Here is a 23,643-nt window from a genome sequence, read left to right as displayed (position 1 = left end):
CATATGGTGCACAGCAACTGCGTAGAGGAGTGGGTGTGTGATGCAGCGTGCATTCCTTCTGATCCTTTTTCCCTTGAATAGCTGCAGCCTGGATGTTTTCTTCTTGAGGGTGGAGGCAGAATCACTGACCCTTTAACAAGTTGTCCCTCGCAGAACAGGTGTCTCCCCCGCCTTTCAGAAAAGAGGGATGGTTGGACACTAAGTGACACCAGAGGCTGGCCAATGAGAAGTCGGGTTTTGGCAGACCAACCAATGGGCGGCCTGGGGCGGGCCCGGTTTCCTGGGAGCCCGGCGGGCCGGGCTGGTCCTCTGGCCGCAGCGGAGTCTCAGCCGCTCACGCTGCCCGCGGTGGCTCCCGCGACTCCCGGCGGCTCCAGTGGCGGCGCCGTTCCTCAGCCCGCGCTTCTTCCGGACGCACGGCGCGGGCACCTCCCGCCGCGCCGCAGCTTCGCCGCCGCTCGGGCTCCAGCGGTGGCGCGGCTCATGCCTCCCGGCGCGGAGCGCTCAGGTGGGCCGGCCGCCGCGGGGAGATAGGCCCCCGGGGGCGGCGGCGGCTGGACCATGGCCCGGAGACCCCGGGCGCCGGCTGCCTACGGGGAGGACTTCTCCTTCGTCAGCCCGCTGGTGAAATACCTGCTCTTCTTCTTCAACATGCTCTTCTGGGTGAGTCTTGGGGGCTCGTGGGGGCATCTGGGCGGCAGGGCACCCCCTGGAGGGCTGAGTGGGCTGCCCGCGGCTGAGGAGGGTTGTCCCCGGATGCCGGGTTCGAGGCGAGCGTGGTGAGCCGCACTGCCTAGTTTTCCGGGAAGACCGCACTTTGGGGTAATTTATCCTAGGCAGGGACACCACAGTGACGCCTTGTGTGTAGGGGGTGTTGGGGTGGGGGGGGTCTGCAAGGGATTCAGTAAAGACTTATGGGTATTCCATGGGCAGCGGAGGAGGGTCTGTTTTAGGCCAAAAAAAAAAAAAAAAAAAAAAAAAGGTGGGTTTGAGCGGGAGGAGTGGGTTTTCTTGTTGGTCGAAGGCAGACCCACTGATACGTGTTAGCAGTCTTAGTAGTTAAAAATCCCATCGTTGGGGGATTTTTTGGCCTGGGAGGCCCTGATAGCAAAGAAAAGAGGAAGAGGGGGAAACCCAAACCTTCCTTCTCCCTTACCTCAGAGAGAAGGGGTTAAGGGGCTCTCATCTCTTCCTTTTGCAGGCCTCTACCCTCCCTTCCCCCCCGCAAAAGGCGGAAAAAGGACAGGAATGGCCTCCGGGTGTAGATGCCTTTCCCAGCACTGTCTCAAACTTTGCCTCACCTTGCTCGGGACCAGACTCTAGCCCCTGGAGTTTGACAGTCTTCAGATTCTTTAAATAGGACCCTGTGTTTGACTGGAAGGTCAGGGGTCCTTTCAGAATCTTCTGCTTAGGGCTGGAAAAGTGGAAAAAAATGTTGGACTGGGGCTGCCTGGATTTTCATCCCCACTCTGCCATTAATTGTTAACTTGACTAACCTGGGCCATACGCTCACCTCTGTAGGCCTTGGTCTCTCCTCCGTAAAATCAAACGCCACATGATCAAGGATGTCGGAAATACTCTGCTGGAGCTGTGAATGCAGCTGGACCAGATCTTGAAATGCTAGCTCAATCCTGTTTCATGTCTAGAGAATCCCTGAGGCCCTCCGGGTTTGAGAACATAGTGGGACCCACCATACACACCCCGACCCCCACCCCGACCTCCAGATTCCCTGATTTTCTTCCGGCACCAACTACATCAGAGCTGCGGCTCTCGGAGCCCATTACACTTGCCCACCTCTGCCTGAGACCTAAAGTTCAGACTTGCAGGAGGAAGGAGTCTAAAATATATTTCCTAGGAGAGGGTGCAGACTAGGCATCTAAGCAAGTTGCTGGAAAGGTTTCACGGGGGCCATGGTGTGAACACACACCAAGTACCTAAGTGCTAGCCTGTTGGGAAAAATGAGAGAAATCTCAAAGGGTGGTGATGACAGCTCATTCTCAGCCATTGTACTGGGAAGAATGAAGTTTGAACTCCTAACAAATTCTCAGTTTTAGAACTGGAAAAAACATTTTGGGAAGATGTCTTGTCCAGGACCCACATTTTATAAATGAGAAAGCCAAAGCGCAGAGATGTTGTTTCACGCTAGGTCCAACAGATGGTTAGTGGCTTGATCTGGTGGTTTTTCTACTGAGCCACAGTGCCTCTAGGGGGAAGTTCTTGGCCCAGACAGCTGCTACAATAGCTGGTGTTAGCAGTATTAGTAGTTAACTAGTCAACTAGTCCACGGTGTAGGCTCTATTTCAGCTGGAGGTCAGGGAAGAACTGAAGAAAATCTTGCCACCACTCTGCCAGGCTGGGGAATGTCCTAAGGGGAACCCCCACTTAGGGGCAGGTCCTGGAGAACCCTCCTACTTGCTCACTGTCTGTTCCAGGCCAATGACGTGCCATCCTCAGAGCCAGCACTAGCATCCCAGAGATCTCAGCTCTTCATGCTGACTCTCTCTGTCAGCTAAAACTTTGCATCTCCTTTGGAGGCTTTGGCGCTTCACCTTAATCTGTGGTCCCTGGTGATAACAGCTGGATGCATCTGTTACACTTGCATTCATGGTCATTTTCTTGGACTTCCCCACTCCATCCCACCAGCCTTTCACCGGATAAATGACTTTGGGACATCATAGCCAGGGAGAAAGTTTGGCTCCATAGACCCATTTATCTTGGTACGAATGCTTCCTTCAAGGTCAGAGGACCTGGCCAACCAAGCTGGCACCACCTCAAATTAGAGAAGAGCCCCTTCTTGGTCCTACTTTAGACTTATAAAAAGTCAGAGGCTCTAGAAATAGCACACCGAAGGACAAGAGGCCCAGTTTCTTTCTGGCACCAACTTAACTGTGTGACCCTAAGCCAATATATCTGTCTCTCTGTCCTTAATCTTTCTCCTCTAAAGGAGAATTTTTTCTGCCTCTGTGAACTATTTAAAGATGAATGCATCACTTTGGGGACAGTTTTCTTTCTTCAAGACCTGGGGCTGGATCTAAAGATGCATTTCTCTTGTGTCCCAGTATCCTTGGGACATTGACCTTCCCAGGGGACAGTACTTTTTCAGCATTACTGAATGTCACTTCTCTCCCAGGTCCAGAGCCACAGAGTCCATTCCACATAAGTCCAGCCAGAGATGAAGAGCTGTTTCCCCAAATCAGGGGTCATCTTTCTTCCCATCCCCTCTTTAGGGACTGGTTACTGTGGTTTCTTTTTTGCAGGCTTCCACCATCCTAATCAAACTCCCCCTTTCCAGAAGGCACCCGTGGTTGGGACTGTAGGCCCACTTCTTTTCTGAGCAGAGTGCATCTTCTGGCCAGCTGCCGGGGGACTGTGTATGGATGGTGTTTGTGTCTGGGCCTGGGTCACATCAGGAAGGTGGCCAACATCGTCTGGGCTCATACGCTATGGTGGCAGGGGGACAGTGGTGGCAGGGATGTCAGTGGCTATCCCTCTTCCTACTCTAGGGGCCCTGATCCTTGGGGCATCCGGAGTCTGACACAGAAAGCTTCTGGTTCCTTTGGGACAAGGACCAATTCTTCCTGTTCGTGTTTCAATTTTCACTTCCGTTTTTGCCCAGAAGTTCTGATTTTCTCCCCAGAATTATGCTACCGGGTTACTAGATCCCATGGCTTAGAGATTTGCCCCAAGATCACAAAAGTTGTATTTTAGTCTTTCAGTTAAGAAGTAGCTGACTTTCCTTATCTCTCTGTATTCTGTTCCCTGTGCAGAAGGAAGGCAGTGGACTGGTACATGCTTTATCAGTCTTGGGCATGCCAACCCCCCAGCACACACTCCCCCCCATCTAAATGTGCTAGGAGGCAGCGCCCATTTCTGCCCCTGTTTTTCCCCTCCTTTCCCCATAGACGAGATGGCTGCAATAAATGAATTATCACATTATTTTTATAAAAACCCCACCACCACCACCAAGAATGAAAACAAGAACCACACTCTTTGCTGTCAAGTCACATGTATGCCTTTTTAACTCCTCAGATAGCTCTGCATCTGTACCGAGTAGAAAAACATAAACTTCAAGCAGACTTTGAAAAGAATAAGGGAGAGTTCCTGTCGTGGCTCAGTGGTTAACAAATCTGAGGTTGCAGGTTCGATCCCTGGCCTCGCTCAGGGGGTTAAGGATCTGGCGTTGCTGTGAACTGTGGTATAGGTTACAGACGCGGCTCGGATCCTGTGTGGCTGTGGCTGTGGCAGACAGGCAGCCGTAACTCTGATTCGACCCCTATTCTGGAAACCTTCATATGCCGCGAGTACCGCCCTAAAAAGCAAAAAAAAAAAAAGAATAAGGAAAACATGTAGGTAGCATCTCTCAGAGTCTTGATAGCAGACTCTCTGTCAGGCTAGTAATCCCAGGGCCATGAATTTGAGTGTTTATACTACCATGAGCCCTTGTGTACTTCCCTTCCTCATTTATAATCTTGAAAAACCAAAACCAGCCACAGTCTAAGGAAGGAGCTAAAGGCTTGGCCCAGACATTGGAGGGAAAAGAGCCCTGCGGACTCCACTCCAGCAGGACAGTTCCATCCAATCCAGAGGGAGAAAACTAAGAGCTGGTTTCGCACAGAGTTGCTGCCTCAAAAACCCGGGAACAGTGGTGCCAGGATGACCACAGAAGGACCAGTGTGTGCAGATCCTGGGCAATGAGAGAGGGGGCCCTGCTTTGGGGCCAGTAGGCTGTGATTTCTTTGACTTTACCCAGATCTAAGGATAGAAAGGATCGAGAAACTGGACGTACAGACCCCTTCCTCCCAATGTCCTCTGGGTAGGGACAGTGTTTTGATTTCTGAGCAGAGAATCACTCTACTCTCAGCTGTCCCCGGCCACTCCCTGCAGAAGAAGAGGCAAGCACTCTGACGGATTCCCGTGGTTCTCATAGACTGGACTTCAGAATGTGGAAGACAGACAAGGCGGACTTTCTCTCCAGGGCTGGTGGGCCCTGTGTCGTGATGCTTATCTGTCCCCTCCAGGCTTGGTTCCAGGGACTTCCCTCTGGGCCCTGCTGGGCCCTCCTGCTGCTGTCTTACTTCTCCCTGCCTGAGCCCCACCCAGTTTGGAGATTACCAGCTGCTAGCCCAAGACAACTGCAGGCAGCTCCTTTCCGCATGTCCTCGGATTGCTGTGAGGCAGAGAGGAAAGCAGCCCAGTGGCCGAGGTCATAAGGCTCTGGAGACATGTGGGCCTATGTTCCAGTCCCACTTCAGCCGCTCGCTAACTCAGTGAATTCTCCCAACATCAGTTTTGTCAAATGGAGATCCTAACGCCCTTTGGGGGCTGTGGTCATAGTATGTATACAGTGGTTAGCCCGGTGCCCAGCCCTTACCACTCAACAAAAGGCAGCTGTTACTATCACCGTTCGAACTGGCTCCTAGAGTCACCTGTTGGGGATGGACCTGGAGAGGGGGAGGATGAGTGGCAAATCGATGGGGGTGGAGTCTAGGTAAGGGCCCCCCTTGAGCCTGACTTCCCTCAGTCTTGATGCCCTTTGCTCACGTTGCTACTGTTAGCCAGAGGGAGAGTATCATCAATGGTGGCTTTATATTTTACAGTTTACAAAAAAATTTCGTATGTATATCACAGGAACAGAGATCCCACTGTTGTCTTGAGGGCCTTTCCTAGGTCCACTCCTCAGAACTTGTCACACCACCGCGGTCTTTAGGTGCAACCCAGTGGAACGGACGCCAAGGGCTAATTTGCCTGGAATCGTCAGTGTTTGGGCGTTAGAGCCAGGAAAGGAACTCTTGTTTAGGACAACTTGGGGCCTATAACCATTTCTCTCTTAGTGCCGATGCCCTAAAGTCATGTCCTAGGAGCCTAAATTAAGTTTTCCTCACACGTGTCACATCATGACTGTCTCATCCCAATTTACAGACAAAAAAGTCAAAATAACGGAGAGGCTTGTCCAGATTTTCTGTTTTCTCCCATGACCACCTTCTCTCCAAGACCATAGCGCGAGCAAGTGCAAGCAGAAGGCAAAGGGAGAGAGCAAGGAAGAGGAACCATGATGGAAAACTAGGAAAGGATTCCGAGTTTCGCCATATTATTGTTTTATGAGATACGAGGCAGAGACATACTTCTAACAGCCTTATCATCTGTTAGTAAAATTGTTCCTTATTCCTATGATAGAAATTAGCATGTCATGCCTCTTTGCATGGTACATTGAGAACGATATGTTATCTGTGTAATATTCCTGTCAAAAATGTGTCATCTGAGTCTGTGAGGAAACAATAAGACACCCAAATTGAGGGACATTAAGCCAAACAGCCAGCCTGGACTTATAAAAAATGTCAGTGTCAAAAGAAGAAAATCAGGATGTGTTGGCAAGGATATGGAGAAATTGGAACCCTGTACCTTGCTGGCGGGAATGTGAAATGGTCCAGTGGATGTGGAAACACAGTTTGGCAGCTCCTCAAAAAATTAAAAATAGAATTTAATAAACGTACATATGGAAACCTACCATATGACCTGGCACTTCCACTCCTGGGTCTGTACCCAAGAGAACTGAAAACAGATATTCAAACACAACCCTGCACATGGATAGTCACGGCAACACTATTCACAGTTGCCAAAATGTGGAAATTACCCAAATGTCCATCAGTGGGTAAATGGATAAACAAATTGGGTTCTCTCCATACAATGGGATATTATTAGGCCATAAAAAGGAAAGAAGTACTGATACTTGCTCCTACATGGATGAACCTGGAAAACGGTACTAAGTGAAAGAAATTCAACACAAACAGCCATATGTTGTGTGATACCATTTATAGAAAATGGGCAGAATAGGCAAAACCATAGAGACAGGAAGCAGATTTGTGGTTGCCAGGGGTTGGAGGACTGGAGGGAATGGGAAATGACGGTAGTTGGTACGAGGTTTCTATTTGGTGTGACGAAAATGTCCTGGAACCTGATGGTGGTGGTGATGGCACAGCCATATGAATGTACTTAAGGCCACTGAACTGTACCCTTTAAATTGGTTAATTTTGTGGTATATGTATTTTACCACAATTTTTAAAAAGTCAGTGTCTTAAAAAAACAAAAACAAAGGAAAAAACTGAAACTGTTCCAGTCTAAAGAAGACTTGATCACTAAATGCCTGATCCTTGACTGGATTCCAAATCAGACAAAAGGAAAAAACAGTTATAAAGGACATTATTGGGATAACTGGGGAAAGTCAAATGACTGTAAATGAGTTGGCAGTAATAGCATATTACAGCTTCAAAAAGAACCCAATATGTCAAGATTGTAGAGCCTACACTGTCGGAGCACGGTGGCTTCCTAGTGTCCTGTCACCTGAACAGTTTTAAGATCTGACGCTATATGTTTTGGCATAAGGAGAAATCACCCCGATTAAAGGTTGTAAAATTGCATGTAGGTGAATCTCCGTTTAAGAAAATAGGATATTAAAAAGTGTGGATTTATAAAACTAACATATTGGGGGTGGCTATTTTTTTTTTTTTTTTTTTGTCTTTTTGTCTTTTTTGTTGTTGTTGTTGTTGCTATTTCTTGGGCCGCTCCCACGGCATATGGAGGTTCCCAGGCTAGGGGTTGAATTGGAGCTGTAGCCACCGGCCTACGCCAGAGCCACAGCAACGCGGGATCCGAGCCGCGTCTGCAACCTACACCACAGCTCACGGCAACGCCGGATCATTAACCCACTGAGCAAGGGCAGGGACCGAACCTGCAACCTCATGGTTCTTAGTCGGATTCGTTAACCACTGCACCACGACGGGAACTCCGGCTATTTTTTAATAGAGTTCATTTTTTATTTTTTTTATTACTCAAATGAATTTATCACATCTGTAGTTATATAATGATCATAACAATCTGATTTCACAGGATAGAGTTCATTTTTTAGAACAGTTTTCGTTTGACAGAAAATTTAAGATGATAATACAGTTTCCATACACCCCACATCCAATGTCTCTTATTATTATTATTATTATTTGTCTTTCGTCTTTTTTTAGGGCCACATCTGCAGTATATGGAGGTTCCCCGGTCGAATCGGAGCTGTGGCCGCCGGCCTACACCATAGCCACAGCAAGGCGGGATCCGAGTCATGTCTGCGACCACACCACAGCTCACGGCAACGCCAGATCCTTAACCCACTGAGCAAGGCCAAGGATCGAACCTACGTCCTCATGGACACTAATTGGATTCATTAACCACTGAGCCATGCTGGGAATTCCCCCAGTGTCTCTTATTAATAACATCTTACAAGTTCTCATTAAGTTCTGTACTGTATTCAGATTTCCTTAGTTTTTTACGTAATGCCTTTTGTGTTCCGGGATCCCATCCAGGATACCAAATTTCATTTATTTATTATGTCTCCTTAGGTTTTCGTTGGCTATGGCAGTTTCTCAGAATTTCCTTGTTTGTCATGGCTTTGACAGTTTTGCGGGGTACTGGTCAGATAGTCTGTAAAATGTGCCTCTGTTGGAACTTGCCCGATGTTTTCTCGTGGTTACACTGGGTTATGGGTTTGGGGAAGGAAGCCCACAACAGGGAAGTGCCTCTTTTGGGAGGGGGGCCGTCCCTGCAGCATTTGAAAGTTCCCAGGCCAGGGATTGAACCCTTGTCACAGCAGTGACCAAGCCACTGTAGCGACAATGCCAGATCCTTAACTGCTGAGCCATCAGGGGAACTTGGAAGTGCCATTTTCATCGCTTCACCTCATATACCAACGACTTAGCTCTGTCGATGTTGACCTTCATCGCTGGCTGCGGTAGTGTTTGCCAGGCTTCTCCACTGGAAAGCTAGCCTTTCCCCCTCCTTTTCCAGACTGTTTTCTTTGGAAGGAAGTTACTCTGTGCAGCCCACACGTAGGAGTGGGGAGTTATGCTCCACCTTCTTGGCAGTGCAGTCACCTAAATTATTTAGAATTCTTCTGCATGGGAGATTTTTTCCTCACCCATTTATGTATTTATTAAGTCATTTATATCAGTATGGACTCATGGATATTTTATTTATTTATTTATTTATTTATTTATTTATTTATTTATGTCTTTTTAGGGCCACCCCTGCAGCATATGGAGGGTCCCAGGCTAGGGGTCTAATTGGAGCTGCAGCCACAGCAACACCAGATCCGAGCTGTGCCTGCAACCTACACCACAGTTCACAGCAACGCTGGATCCTTAACCCACTGAGCAAGGCCAGGGATTGATCCTACATCCTCACGGATGCTAGTCAGATTCTTTTCCCCTGAGCCATGATGGGAACTCTGGCTATTTATTTTATATTTGGGGTAATAGTTCCATGCTCTTTTATTTCGATGTCGCTTTGGCATATCCACATTGGTATGGGGTTTGGGTTTTGTTTTTGAGCATTTCCTTACCTTCTGGCATGACAAGGTGCTCCAGGATTATCTTGTCTATTTCTTGCCCTAGTCCTACAATCAGCCATTTCTCCAAAGAGCCCAGGGGATGGCCACTTCATTATAAGGTGATAACCCACCTTACATAAGGATAAAGATACAGGTGCATGCAAATTATTTTATATAATTTGATCAACAGCTCTTTAGGAGCACGCCTTTTGCTGGACTCAGCTATTTTAAAAACTGTGTCTGGCTTTTGAAAGTTTCCAGCGAGGCTTCATTCTAGCCAGAATATGAAAAGCTATTCTGAGAAGAGAAGTGTCTTTATCTCCATCCTCATCATGAAAGGAGGTCATTGGTGATATTATGGGGTGTCATAGGATTTTGTAGCAAAGACTGATACAGTGTAGAGAGCATCCGACTGAGATTGGAAATGGGGTTTAGTCCAGATGTTGCCACTGCACCCATGTGCGCTTGGTCAAATATTACTTTGCTCTTTTGGCCTCATCTATTTTTTTAAAAAAGGTGACTGGTTGAGCTCATTTCTAAGCTTCTGTTCAGCTTTAAAATACTATGCTGTGAAGAGCAGCAGCACTAACTTTGGAAGAATTCAGGGTGGGAGATGTGGGCAGGAATAGAAGTGTGAAAGGGCAAGCTCTGACCCCAGGATCAAGAGGCAGATCCATGACAGAAATGCAGGATTTTAGAGTTAGCTAGTAAGTTCCAGGGAAGCAGTATCATTAACAATCATATTGAATATTAATAATAACATTAACATCTTAATCTGGTTTTTCACGTAGCCAGCAGCTGCTACTTTACGTCCAGAGCTGAGTGTGCTTTAGGCTTGGGGTCCTTGAACTTGGCTGCATGTTAGAATCACCTAGAGTGCATTCAGAAACACTGTTGCCTGGCTTCCAGTGCCAGAGAGTTTGATATACTTGGTTTGGGGGCAGCCTAGGCATCAGGAGTTTTTAAGTTCTCCTCCCCACTCCCATTCTAATGGCAGCCAAGGTTAAGAAGCATTGCGTTAGGCTAGAGATGCTGTTGCCCCGCCATATAACATAGAGGTCTCCTTGAGGGCAGGGACCCGTCATGCTCATCTTTGTGGTCCTCAGAGTACCTCCTACCTAGCTGCTGAGGAATTGAATTTGGATAGTATATTAGTTTCCTAGTGCTGCTGTAACAAATTATCACAAATTTAATGGCTTAATACAACACAAGTTAATTTTCTTATAGTTCTGGAGGTCAGAAGTCCAAAACGGGTCTCAGTGGGCTCAAATCAAGGGATAGTGGGAGTTCCCATCTTGGCGCAGCGGAAATGAATCTGACTAGGAACCATGAGGTTGCGGATTCGATCCCTGACCTCGCTCAGGGGGTTAAGGATCCGGCGTTGCCATGAGCTATGGTGTAGGTCACAGATGCAGCTCCGATCTGATGTTGCTGTGGCTGTGGCATAGGCCGGGAGCTGTAGCTCCTCCTCGACCCCTAGCCTGGGAAACTCCATATGCCGCAGGTGCAGCCCTAAAAAACAAACAACCAAAAAAATCAAGGGATGGTTCCTTCCGGAGGATCTAGGGAAGAATCTGTTCCCTTGCCTTCTCCAACTCTTAGAGGCTATTCCCCACATCACTCCAACCTCTGCTTCCACCGTCATACATGCCTCCTCTGACTTGGTCCCCCCCGCCCCGCCCCCCTTATTAGGTCCCTCGAGACTATCTTGGGCCGACTGGGATAATCTCCCCATCTCAGGATCCTTAACTCCATCACAGTTGCAAAGCCCCTCTGGCCATGTCAGGTAACAGATTCACAGGTTCTGGGAATTGGGACAGGACATCTTTGGGAGGACACTGTTTTACCTTCCACAGATAGAGACAGAGCAACAGCTATCATTACAGGCCCACACATGGAATGAGGTTACCCTGGGACATGTGGCATCTCTTTCCCTTTCTTGTTTTAGTTGTATTAGGATTTGATGGGAGACCATCTTTGTGGAATGTTATACACCCTAGTGAAAATTTAACATGTGAAAAAACACTGAGGAGCCTGGAAGCAACAGAAATAAAGAGCAGATGCATATTTTTAAATGATTCAGTAAAGTGATATTCAGAACCTAATTGGCTGTGGCGAGTGTTAAAGGGCAGACAGAGATGCCTAATCACTCTGCTCAGGGCTGTGCCTCCAGGCTGGCAGGATGACTGGGATCTCTGTCGGTGGTTTCCTTGCCTTCCACCTACTCCCACTTGCTCCCTGGGCCTGGTTGTGCTGTGGGACAAGAAGCCCCTCCGGCCCCACACTCGGCTCTGCAAGCAGCTCCCTCTCCCTTAGACAAAGAGTGGGAGCGCCAGCACGTAACACATCTGGCCCTGAGTCAGAGGCGGTGTCAAATGATTGGGGGCCAAGGAGAGCGGGCCATGTGTATAAGCCGAGAAGGGTCCTGAAAGACATGGTTTTAGGTAAGAGTTTACCATTTCCTGCCAAATGCACCAGATAGTGGAATTCCCTGAGGGAAAATGTCTCTGCTGAGAGACTAGTCTGACCCTGTCACCTGCTATAGGGGCCCAACTCCCTTCTCCCATCAAAGCCCCAAGATGGCTCTTCCCAACTGGTCTCTATCTTGCAGGACAGTGGCGTCCAGCCAGCCCTCTCTTTCCGCCTTGAATTGGTCAAGTTCTCCCTGATGCTGAGAACCCCCTGTAGCCAGAGCATGGGCCCAGCTATTGCCATGGTGACAGCCCACTGCTGCTTAGCACCATTCTGGGGACTGGGCACAAAGAAAGGGGGGCAAAAGATGTTTACACTGGGCCACCCTGCACTCCTGGAGGCCTGGGGGTGGGGGACAGAGAATGCTCCTTTAAGGGAGCCCTGGTTGTCTCTGATGAGTTTGTTCTCTCAGGGAGAAGCCAGGAAGTTTGAAAGGTCTAAACTCCTCTCTTCCTCCACACTGAAATCAGGGTTTGTAGAGATAAAGTTTCCTTTGCAAGGCAGCCCTGCTGTTTGTCATTCATGCATTCATACGCAAGCATTCTTTCACGCTGGTTTGCACTTTCATTCTTGCATCTGACACCATGTTGACCTCCAAGGGACCTGGGAGTGTCCATCTAGGCAGGCCTGCTTCAGCTTGAAGACCTGCTCTTTGATGTAGCCAGATCCAACTCAGAACTTCACAGAATTTCTATGTGACCCTGGGAAGTTAACTATTAGTAATGATAGATTATTTATTATCAAGCATTGTGTTAAATGCTGTCCATGCGTTATTTTATTTAATTTTCACAGGAATCTTATTAGATGTAGTTGTTTTTAATTCCCATCTTGAGGTTCAAAAATTGAAGCTCAGAGAATTGTCCAGCATGGACGCAGATTTGACTCAGCTCCAAAGCCTGTTATCTTAACCGCTGTTCTGTATTGACCGTGCCTTGCCTTAATTTCTTCATCTGTAAAATGGCGATAATAGGTGCCTCGAAAGATAACCGTGTTGTGAGGGTTAAATGAGATCATCTTTTAAGGAGGTAATGCACTGACAGATAGCATCAACACTGTCACTGGGGAGGAAGAAGATGCTTATCTTTGAGTCCAGGAAAAGCCTGTCCTCCTCCTCCTCTCCTTTAAGGCTACTCACAGCAGTTAGGGCTCCCTGGTTTCCAAAACCTGAGGGTGGCTCCTTTCCCGTCTCCCCAGGTGATTTCCATGGTGATGGTGGCCGTGGGAATCTACGCTCGGCTAATGAAGCATGCAGGTGAGTATGGGCCCCCAGCCAGCTCCCCACGACTCTTGCATGCCCCTCTCTCCTCTGCCTCCTTCAGGCCTCCGTCCCACATAAGCTGTGAAGCTATAAGGGGCAGCCACCCGCTAGCCAGATCTTAGCGGCCGACTCCAAGGCAGCAGGCCACCCCAGCTAGTCCACCTGGATTTCCCTGAGCTCCCACGAATCTTCTGAGATCTGCCTGCATGTTAGGCTTAGGGCCTGTTAGGGAAAGAAGGTAGGCCCCTGGATGCAGAGAGTAATCTGAGGCTGTAGCCTGTCCCTCGCTGTTGCAGAGTAACTCAACCTCCATTCCTATCCCTCTGCACAAAGTCTCCAGGAAACGGCATCTGCAAAGCCAGCAAGCCTAATGCCATTCTAATTCTTTTCTGGAGCGGAAGTGGTCCCTCCTCTGTTAAGCCTGGGAATAATGGCTCTTATTTTGTTAGTTCCTCAAATTAAATGCCACAAACCCTTCTGGGCCCTTTGTGTTCTCCACGTGGGAAGGCAGTACTGCCCCCCCTCCACCGTGATCTTCACCCAGACACGCTGGAGATTCCTCCACCAGAGTAGAACAGTTTGGGGGGCACCCCCACCCCACCCCTGGTACCTGCCTCAGTCCTCAGTCGGCACCCGGCTCAGTCAGGCTGAGAGACAGCCCCCTCCCCCAGAAGCTGCGCTGGCATGCCTGGCAGTGGACCCTGCCATCCTGCTGATCGTGGTGGGCGTCCTCATGTTCCTGCTCACCTTCTGCGGCTGCATCGGATCTCTCCGAGAGAACATCTGCCTCCTGCAGACAGTAAGTGGTCGGGGCACCCCCAGAAAGGCCCTGGGCCCTCCTCTCCACGCCTCTCATGCCTGCCTTTCAGTTTCCTCTGTCCCTCTGCGCCCCTAAGGCTTATGCTGTCCACTCCTCCCTGGAGAGCTCAGCTCAGGTGACCAGCACAGGGTCACCACCCCCAGGACAGCATCCCAGAGGCAGCTGCTTTTACTGCGTAAGAGGCATCTGGGAGAAGTGCCCCATGGCCCCTGGCACCTCCCCATGGCCTGGAAGGAGCCCCAGCCCAGCATGGTAACAGACTGTCTCCTTTTCCCACCCGCGTCCCATAGTTCTCGCTCTGTCTCACCATCGTGTTCCTGCTACAGCTGGCAGCCGGCGTCCTGGGCTTTGTGTTCTCAGACAAGGTAACATTGGGAACCAAGGGGCCTCCTCAGATGTGAACCAGAGGGAGGAAGGGAAGGTTCCCACCCATGCTTAGCCTGACTGATCAACCACAGTGGTCCTTCCCCTGAGAAGCATCAGCCTTTGAAGATTATCCTTAAGGATGAACGAATGGCCTTTAAAGTTGCTATATTTAAAGAGGATTTCAAGATTGTCAGGTGTTTACCTCTGACAGTCTGAGAGGTCAACAGTGAAGTAAATTCCATGAACGCAAAGTTAAAGTAGTCTGCAAGCTTTAATGGCAAATGGCTGAGTAAAATTTTAATTATCAAGTGGACCACAGACAACATGAAGAGCCTTTTATTTCTTATAAAAATTATTTATTGGGATAAACAAAAGTAAGGATGGGGGAGAAGCAAACAAGACTTTGAACAGTCCTTACCATATTTGGAGGTGGTCTGCCATTCAGTGACAGCCCCCCCCTTTTCTTTTGGCATCTTTTTAGGGCCGCACTTGCAGCATATGGAAGTTCCCAGTCTAGGGGTTGAATCGGAGCTGCAGCTGCCAGCTACAGCATCGGATCCTTAACCCACTGAGCGAGGCCAGGGATCAAACCCACATCCTCATCAATATTGGTCCGGTTTCTTACCACTGAGCCAAGACAGAACTTCCCCAGTGACAGCCCTTTTAATTAAGAACCAGAATTTCTTTCCTGAAGCACAAATGATTGCCAGGGGCAGACTATAGGACTATGAATAGGAAATGCCGAGAAAAACTAATGGAGCAGGAAGGAAGAGAGCATGGTAGAACTATGAAATTAGAGCCAGAGTTCCTACTGTGGCTCAGTGATTAATGAATCTAACTAGCATCCATGAGGATGCTGGCCTTGCTCGGTGGGTTAAGGATCCGGTGTTGCCATGAGCTGTGGTGTAGGTCACAGACATGGTTCAGATCCTGCATTGCTGTGGCTGTGGCGTAGGCTGGCAGATACAGCTCCAATTTGACCCCGAGGCTGGGAACCTCCAAATGCCTCGGGTGCGGCGCTAAAAAGCCAAAAAAAAAAAAAAAAAAAGGGAAGGAAGAAAGAAAAGAAATTGAGAGCCACTGAGTTAATTCAGAATGTCCTAGTCCTTCTGGCTTAGTAAAATCCTAAAATAACACGGATCTGTCTAAAGAGATGCAATTCTTTTATGTCCACTAGAGGTCAGTGCCTCAGCTCAGTAAGTCCTTTTCTACCAAAAAAAAAAAAATCATCCCCTCCTCTCAAACTAGTTCTGCTGCTTAGCATCAGTCAGCAAATATTTGTGTAATTGTATTCAGAGATAGATAAATATTGGATTATCTTGAAATGTGGCTCTGCCAAGTGGCAACAACAGGTCCAGCATTTTTCTTGCTGGTACCTGAGGACTCAGGGATAAACGGGTTTCAGCACTGGCCATCTTCCATCACTAGCAAGGGGTCTGATTTCAGGGCTGACTTACATAAAGAAGGGTGACCACTGACTATTGCTATTTCTGCAAAGAAGAGCTGGTTAGGGGGTAGTCCTGTGTTCTGATTCTCTCCTCATGTTTCTGGCAGGCTCGGGGGAAAGTGAATGAGATCATCAATAATGCCATCGTGCACTACCGAGATGACTTGGATCTGCAGAATCTCATTGATTTTGGCCAGAAGAAGGTATGGGCTAAGAGTAGGGGGAGTCGTCTAGTGGTCTGGGAAGCTGTGGGCAAAAGTCAGTGTCATCCCAAGAGACACCTCATCCTCCAGGCTGAAGGGCTTCTTCATTACCTGCCAGGTAATGAATTCTGGGAAGGAGATTGGCAAAAAAACAAACCAAAACAAAACAAACCACATACCTTCAAAAGTACTTTTAGAGAATTCCCATTGTGGCACAGGAAACGAATCCAACTAGTATCCATGAGAATGAGGGTTCAATCCCTGGCCTCTCGCAGTGGGTTAAGGGTCCGGCATTGCTGTGAGCTGTGGTGTAGGTCGCAGATGCAGCTTGGATCTGGTGTTGCTGTGGCTGTGGCTGCAGCTGCAGATGCAGCATATGGAAGTTCCCTAGCCTGGGAACTTCCATATGCTGAGGGTATGGCCCTAAAAAAGAAAAAAAAAAAAAAAAAGTACTTTTAAGGGCACGGAACAAATGGAATAATCTACCATTTGTGTAAAAAATGGGAGGAAAGAATATGTGTTCATATTTGCAAAAGGAATCTGGAAAGATATAAAAGAAGCTATTATAAGTGGTTACTTATGGGGGAAGGGGAACTGGGCATATTTTTCAAAAGTTAGATGATTTTTTTTTCTTTTGGATGCACCTGCAGCATACAGAAGTTCCTGGGCCAGGGATTGAACCCAGACCACAGCAGTGACAACACCAGATCTTTAATCTGCTGCACCACAAGAGACCTCTAAAAGTTAGATATATATATATATTTTTTTTTTATTTTTTTGTCTTTTTGTCTTTTTAGGGCCACACCGGCAGCATATGGAGGTTCCCAGGCTAGGGGTCTAATCGGAGCTGTTGCCGCCGGTCTACACCACAGCCACAGCAGCACCAGATCCAAGCCAAGTTTTCGACCCACAACAGATCACAGCAACTCGGGATCCTCAACCCACTGAGCGAGGCCAGGGATCGAACCCACAACCTCATGGTTCCTAGTCGGATTCGTTTCCTCTGCACCATGATGGGAACTCCCAAAAAGTTATATATTTTTTTTAATTGTGGTAAAGTAGGAATTCCTTGCTGTGGCTCGGGTCACTGCTAGGTCCCTGATTACTGCTGTGGTGCAGGATCAATCCCTGGCCTGGGAACTTCCGAATGCCACCAGCATGGCACCCCCCAAAAAATTGTGGTAAAATATACATACATCAAATTTACCATTTTTAAGTGTACAGGTCTTTAGCACTAAGTGCATTCACATTGTTGAACAACCATCATCACCATCCATCTCCAAAACTTTTTCATCTTTGTAAACTGAAACTCCTTACTCATTAAACACTAACTCTGCATTTTCCCCTCCCCATAGCTCCTGGCACGACCATTCTATTTCCTTCTCTATGAATTTCAGTCTCTCTGAACACTGTATTTGTACTTTTCTGATTGGCTTGTTCCACTTAGCATGTCTTCATGATTCATCCATTTTGTGGGATATATCAAAATTTCCTTCCTTTTTAAGGGTGAATAATATTCCATTATATGTATTACCACATCTTGTTAATCCAGTCATCTTTTGATGCACATTTTGATCACTTCCACTTTTTTTTTTTTTTCATTTTAGGTCCGCAGCCATAGCACATGGAAGTTCCCAGGCTAGGGATCAAATCAGAGCTGCAGCTGCTGGTCTATACCACAGCCACAGCAATGCAGGACCCAAACCACATCTGTGACCCACACCACAGCTCATGGCAACACCAGATCCTTAACCCACTGAGTGAGACCAGGGATCAAACCTGTGTCCTCACGGATGCCAGTCAGATTCCTTAACAGCTGAGCCACCACGGGAACTCCTTGATCACTCCCACCTTTTAGCTGTTGTGAACAATGAGTCAAAAGTTAAATTTTAAAACAAAAGTGTTTTGGTTTTTGTTTTGTTTTTGTTTTTTTTTTTTGCTTTTAGGGCTGCACTCAAGGCATATGGTGGTTCCAAGGCCAGGGGTCAAATTGGAGCTACAGTTGCCGGCCTACACCACAGCCACAGCAACGCCAGATCCAAGCCAAGTCTGAGACCTACACCACAGCTTATGGCAATGCCAGATCCTTAACCCACTGAGTGATGCCAGAGATTGAACCCTCGTCCTCATGGATTCTAGTCCAGTTCATTAACCGCTGAGCCACAACGGGAATTCCACAAAAGTACTTTTGAGACCAGGGCTGAGTTCCCCTTTGCTTGGTGCAATACTCTTGACTTGGATCCTGTTTGCTTTCATGGTTTTAATTATGGGCCCGCAATATTGAAGACTCTTCTCATGTGTTTTCTCTATATTACGGCAAATGTTGGTAGCACTCATCCTTTAATTATTTCAACCAGTATTTCTGGAACATCTCCTTTTGCCAGTCTCTATGCTGTGCAAGACTGCAAAACCAGACACTGCCCTCAAGGAGCTCAAAAGTTGAATGTGTAAAACAAAATTACATACAAATTATAACAAGATATATGAAGTAATAGAAATTAAGAAAACTTCTTCAGGTGGAGGCCCCTGAGAAGCATGAGCTTCTCAAGTTTAAACACAACCTGAACTTACAAGTAGAAGCTTTTGAGAGTTCTCCTTATCCCCTCACTGTGAGGGGTGGGTGATTCTTAACCCCTGTGGTGGGCTTTGTTGCAGTTCGGCTGCTGTGGAGGGATTTCCTACAAGGACTGGTCCCTGAACATGTACTTCAATTGTTCAGAAGACAACCCCAGCCGTGAGCGCTGCTCTGTGCCTTACTCCTGCTGCTTGCCTGTCCCCAACCAGGTGAGCACACATCCCGCCTCATTTCCTCCTGCACGGTGATCTGAGTTACTTTCTGTTTAGGGCAGCTGTTATTGGGCTCTGCCACTGGTTTAGCCAATCTGTTTTATAGGCAGCTGTCTTTTTGTTTTTGCTTTGGTCATGCCTGTGGCATGTGGAAGCTCCCAGGCCAGGAATCCAACCTATGCCACAGGAGTTCCCTCTGTGGCAGTGGGTTAATGATCCAACTTGCTGCCGAGTCCCGGGTTAAAATCCCAGCCTAGGTGCAGTGGGTTAAGGATCCAGTGTTGCCGCAGCTGTAGCATAGGTCACAGCTATGGCTGAGATTCTGTCCCTGGCCCAGTAACTTCCACATGCCATGGGTGTGCCCCCCCCCAAAAAAAATCTGTTTGGCAAACCTGTGCCCCATCAGCAACCCAAGCCCCGCAGTGACAACACTGGATCCTTAACCCACTGTGCCACAAGAGAACTCCAGTTAGAAGTTCTTCTTCACCCCAATCTGATGGCTCTGCTAATTTTTTACTCCTGTAGCTCACAGGGGGTTCAGAAGACACACATCTCTAAAGCAAGGACATCTGGACTCGGACCTCTCAGAAGAAGGGAAGTCTGCATTTAGCGACTTCCAATCAAGCACCCTCCACATATATTCGCTAACAGTGTTGTTTAGGAAGGCTGGGAAGCCCATCAGCTAGGGCCTCAAAGAAAAAGTTAATTGCGGGAGTTCCATCATAGCTCCCCCAGTTAAGGTTCCAGCATTGTCACTGCTATGGCTCTGCACAATTACTCTCTAGCCCTGGAATTTCTGCATGCTGCTGGCACTGCGAAGGAAGGAAGAGGAAAGAAAGAAAAAGAAAAAGTTATTGGAATGAGAGTCCCACTTGGCTTTTCAACTCTCTCCCCAGGCAGTGATCAACACCATGTGTGGCCAAGGTATGCAGGCCCTTGACTACCTAGAAGCTAGTAAAATCATCTACACCAATGGCTGTATTGACAGATTGGTCAACTGGATACACAGCAACCTCTTCGTACTCGGTGGTGTGGCACTGGGCCTAGCCATCCCCCAGGTACCTTACCCTGTAAAACTGTGGGTCTCACAATTCTGTAAAGACTCCTTTGTTTGGGGGAGGGCACCTGAGGATCAGTGAGGGTGTCAGGCACTAACAGTCCTGAGGAGCAGGGGATGTGATGGGCTGACCTGCATTAGGAAGGCGGGGTCAGGGAAAACAAGGGCTACACTCATTGCCGAGGACCAATTCTGTCTCACCTTTCCCAGCTGGTGGGAATCCTGCTGTCTATGATCCTCATGAGTCAGATCAAAGATCAGATCAAGCTACAGCTCTACAACCAGCAGCACCGGGCTGACCCATGGTACTGAGAATCCATCCTGCACCTCTTCAGTAGGGCAGCAGGCAAGCCTCATCAACCAACAGCCGTGGTTACATCTCTCAGCACCAAATGGAGATTTGGATTCCAGCCCCCCAGAGTGAGAGCCCAGGGGGAAGAAGCAACTCCAGATTGCAGAAGGCAGGGTGCACAGGTGGCTCAAGGCTGGGAAGGATGTGGCCCCTCTCCCCCTCCTAGCTCTCAGCATTGTTGTTTTGTTCTGTTTCTAACCTTAAGCATTTGGGTTTATGTTTGGTTTGGTTTGTTTTGTTTTGTCTGAGCAGAGTTGCTTGAGCAACAGCAGGGGCACAGAGTTGTGCGGGCATTAGGCTTCTCACAGAGGCGCTAAAACTGACAACTCTGCTAGGGCTGCTCCTGAGCTTGAACATTCTCAGATTCTGGCTGTTGCCAGCGAGACCTTCCTGGGGAGTGGACACCAGGAACCCCGCCTGGAGTCCAGTTGACATGATACCAGCTCCAGAAGGGAAGAGAGTGGAGCAGGCAATGAGCATGGGGGTCGGATGGGGACAGTTGTATGTGCTGGGTAGGAGTGGAAGGCGATGTGTTTACTAACTGCCTGGCAGGCCATCCTCCCAGGTAGTCTGAGTGAGCTACATCCTGCCCCTCCCTCATTTCCATGGAAACGGGGCAGCAAGGGCAAGGGGTCCAATAGCAGCCAAACTCATCTCTTCTCCCCTCCTTTAAAAAAATGTTTGGAACCATGCTCTCTATATTCTGAAGCCAGCAGAGGTGGGACTGAGCCATAGGTGCCCTTGAATTCCTCCCCTGTCTGGCCCTTCCTCCCCAGCAAGTGGGGTATTTCTTAACCTTGGCAGTGTGCAAAGAAAGAGAGGTAATACCCCCCATTCCTCTGCATCAGAGCTTAGTGTTTCTACAATGTAAGCAGGGATCTTGCTGGGGCTGGGGGAGCCAGAAATGGCAATAAAAGTTTGTTGACCTGGGCTAAGCTAGACTCCATGAATTTTCCATTCCGGCAACTGGAAGGGGAGGGGTATAAGAGCCAAGCCTGGGGTGGGGGAAGGGAGTGGGGGGGGCCTGCCTCCAGGAGGTACCTCCCCACCCCCCACCCCCACCCCCTTAACCAAATGCCCTACTCCCCTCCCGCAACCGCGACCTCTCTGGTCTAAACTAGATCGAGGGGTTCCTAATTCGCATCTGGGAACCGCGTAATTTTATCCCCAAACCTGACGTTCATTTTTCCCCCCGAACTAAAGTGAATTACATTAATGTGCTGACCCAAATTCAGGATGCGTTAGGGAAGGATCTGTCCGGAAATCACAGTCTAGCCCTCTCCGCAGGGAAGGGAGGAGGGATAAAGAGAAGTCATCTCTTCAGGCCCAGTCTAGACCTCCAGTCCTCTCCTCCACCTTCATCTGAGGGCGTTGGGTACCGGGGCCCATCCCGTTTTAGTGACGACTCGGAAAACCGTCCGGCTCTGCGCCGGGCTCGCCAGCGCCGAGCAGCGCGCGAGAGGGCGGCGACCCGGGAGGCCCGGCTGGCGCGTCGCGGGGCGGGGCCGGGGCGGAGCCGCGCGGCGCCGTGGGTGGTCCCCGCCCCCGCGGCGGCTGGCCCGGCGCCTCCGCGCCCATCCCCCGTCCTGGGGGCGGCGCGGCCCCGCCGCTGAGCGGACGTACCCCAACTCCCCCCGCCGCGCCCCGCCGTCGCGGGGCTCACGCTAGGGGTTTGGCCTGGCTGAGGAAAGCGTGGGGAGAAGCCCTCCCGCGCAGGGAAGACAGAGTCGCGAATTCTCTCCCCGCCCCGCTTTCCCTTAAGCCAGCCTTCTGCTCCTGGAAGGGCGCCTTTCCAGCAGCCGCCCGGGGCCCCAGCCAGTTTAGCTCCAGATAGTAACAGAATGGAAAAATAAAATAAAATCATCCCAAATAAATTAAAAATAAGGGCTTTTTATTCCGGGAGAGAAGAGTAAAAAAGCGCGCCTTCTTAGAGCCAGAGTTGCACTTTTTACTACTTCACTTGGTGATGCAGACCCAGAAGTCCATGCTAGGAGCTGGGGTGATGCACGTTCCAGGTTCACCGAATTTGAGAAGCTTACCTGGCAGGGGGCTCATTTAGGGCCTCTTGGAGGAAAAGACCAGGAACGCTGGTCTGCAGACCAAAGATTCAAATCCAAATTTCTTAAACTCCAAACTACACTTAAGTCTCTACCGTCTCTCAGCATTTAGCCGTCTGGGCTTAGACAAAAGGGGTTGGGAATTTCTGACCAAGTCCCAAGCCTTAAACTGCCCTATGCAAATGTTCAGGAACTTAGAGTGTGGTTCAGTGTTTTCCAGCTAGATTCTCTTCTCATTGTCTCTGGCTCTCGGCATTTATCTAGCTTTCTTACTCTTTGGCCTGATGCCAGGAGGGAATATGCCTCAATTTTGGAAAGATTTCTTAATGTAATTTCACGTTTCGATTTAATTTACTCCCTGAATTTGTTTCTAATAACCCTAGTCTCAAGCATGTGGGGTTAACACCAGGATCTTACAACAGCTACCAAATCTGAGCCTCAAAGGTGGGTGAATGGAAGTTTCATGGAGCTGTAGAAATCAGGCTGGATGGGCAGAAGTAGAGAGAAAAGTCCTAAAGGATGATGAAAATTTGGGATGACATGGCAAGAAAGGTACCCCTAGGGCCTCAAGCACTACAGTAAACAAGGACTTGAGGACAAATTTTACAGAATGTTCAGTGAAGTTCTAATTCCTTCTCTATGTTCTATTGCTGCAGTAACAAATCATCATAAATTGGGTGGCTTAATTCAACACAAATTTGTTATCTTAGGTTTTAGAAGTCAGAAGTCTAAAATGGGTCTCACTGAGCTAAAAAATCAAGGTGAGCACAGAGCTAAGTTCCTTCTGAGGGCCCTAGAGAATCCATTTTCCAGCTTTTAGAACATGCGTTCCTTGGTGCCTGGCCTCTTTTCCATCTTTAAAACGCATCACTCCAGGAGTTCTCCTTTGTGGCTCAGCAGTAATGAGCCCCGCTACTAGTATCCATGAGGATGCAAGTTCCATCCCTGGCCTCGCTCAGTGGGTTAAGGATCTGACGTTGCTGTGAGCTGTTGCTTAGGTTGAGACTCTGCTCAGATCCCATGTGGCTGTGGCGAAGGCCAGCAGCTGCACCTCCCAATTTGACCCCTACCCTGGGAACTTCCCATATGCTCTCAGTGCAGCCCTAAAGAGCAAAATAATAATAATAACAATAATAACAAATAAAACACATCACTCCAGCCTCTACTTCTGTGGTCACTTTTTTTTTTTTTTTCTTTTTAGGGCTGTACCTGCAGCATATGGAAGATGGAAGTTCCTAGGCTAGGGGTTGAACTGGAGCTGTAGCTGCCAGCCAGCCTACGCCAGAGCCACAGCAATGCGGGATCTGAGCTGCATCTGTGACCTATGCCACAGCTCACAGCAACACCGGATCCTTAACCCACTGAGCAAGGCCAGGGATTGAACATGTATCCTCATGGATGCTAGTTGGATTCATTACCACCGAGCCACAATGGGAATTCCTGGTCACGTCTTTTTT

The 23,643-nt window shown here is 48.6% G+C and overlaps 1 protein-coding gene across 2 annotated transcripts; it reads left to right on the top strand.

The window, feature by feature from the left end:
- Positions 313–21,064, top strand: TSPAN33 (tetraspanin 33). 2 transcript variants are annotated; one of them, XM_003134681.4, is made up of 8 exons: positions 313–663; positions 13,034–13,091; positions 13,769–13,896; positions 14,208–14,282; positions 15,838–15,933; positions 18,589–18,717; positions 19,617–19,778; positions 19,988–21,064. In XM_003134681.4, the coding sequence occupies exons 1-8, from the start codon at positions 562–564 to the stop codon at positions 20,087–20,089; spliced, it is 852 nt and encodes a 283-aa protein (XP_003134729.1). In that variant the 5' UTR covers positions 313–561; the 3' UTR covers positions 20,090–21,064. The 2 variants fall into 2 exon arrangements, with proteins under 2 accessions (XP_003134729.1, XP_013846276.1); XM_013990822.2 differs by lacking the exon at positions 14,208–14,282 and having other exon boundaries at positions 448–663.

The sequence above is a fragment of the Sus scrofa genome, chromosome 18, assembly GCF_000003025.6.
Source record: "Sus scrofa isolate TJ Tabasco breed Duroc chromosome 18, Sscrofa11.1, whole genome shotgun sequence".
Classification (NCBI taxonomy): domain Eukaryota; kingdom Metazoa; phylum Chordata; class Mammalia; order Artiodactyla; family Suidae; genus Sus; species Sus scrofa.
This window is presented reverse-complemented; position numbering and strand designations above follow the sequence as displayed.

Excerpts from the sequence above, each read along its gene's own strand:
- TSPAN33 (XM_003134681.4), top strand. The coding sequence starts at position 562 with ATGGCCCGGAGACCCCGGGCGCCGGCTGCCTACGGGGAGGACTTCTCC. Across the intron at positions 14,283-15,837 it reads GCTTTGTGTTCTCAGACAAG|GCTCGGGGGAAAGTGAATGA; the intron begins GTAACATTGGGA and ends TGTTTCTGGCAG. Across the intron at positions 19,779-19,987 it reads TGGGCCTAGCCATCCCCCAG|CTGGTGGGAATCCTGCTGTC; the intron begins GTACCTTACCCT and ends CACCTTTCCCAG.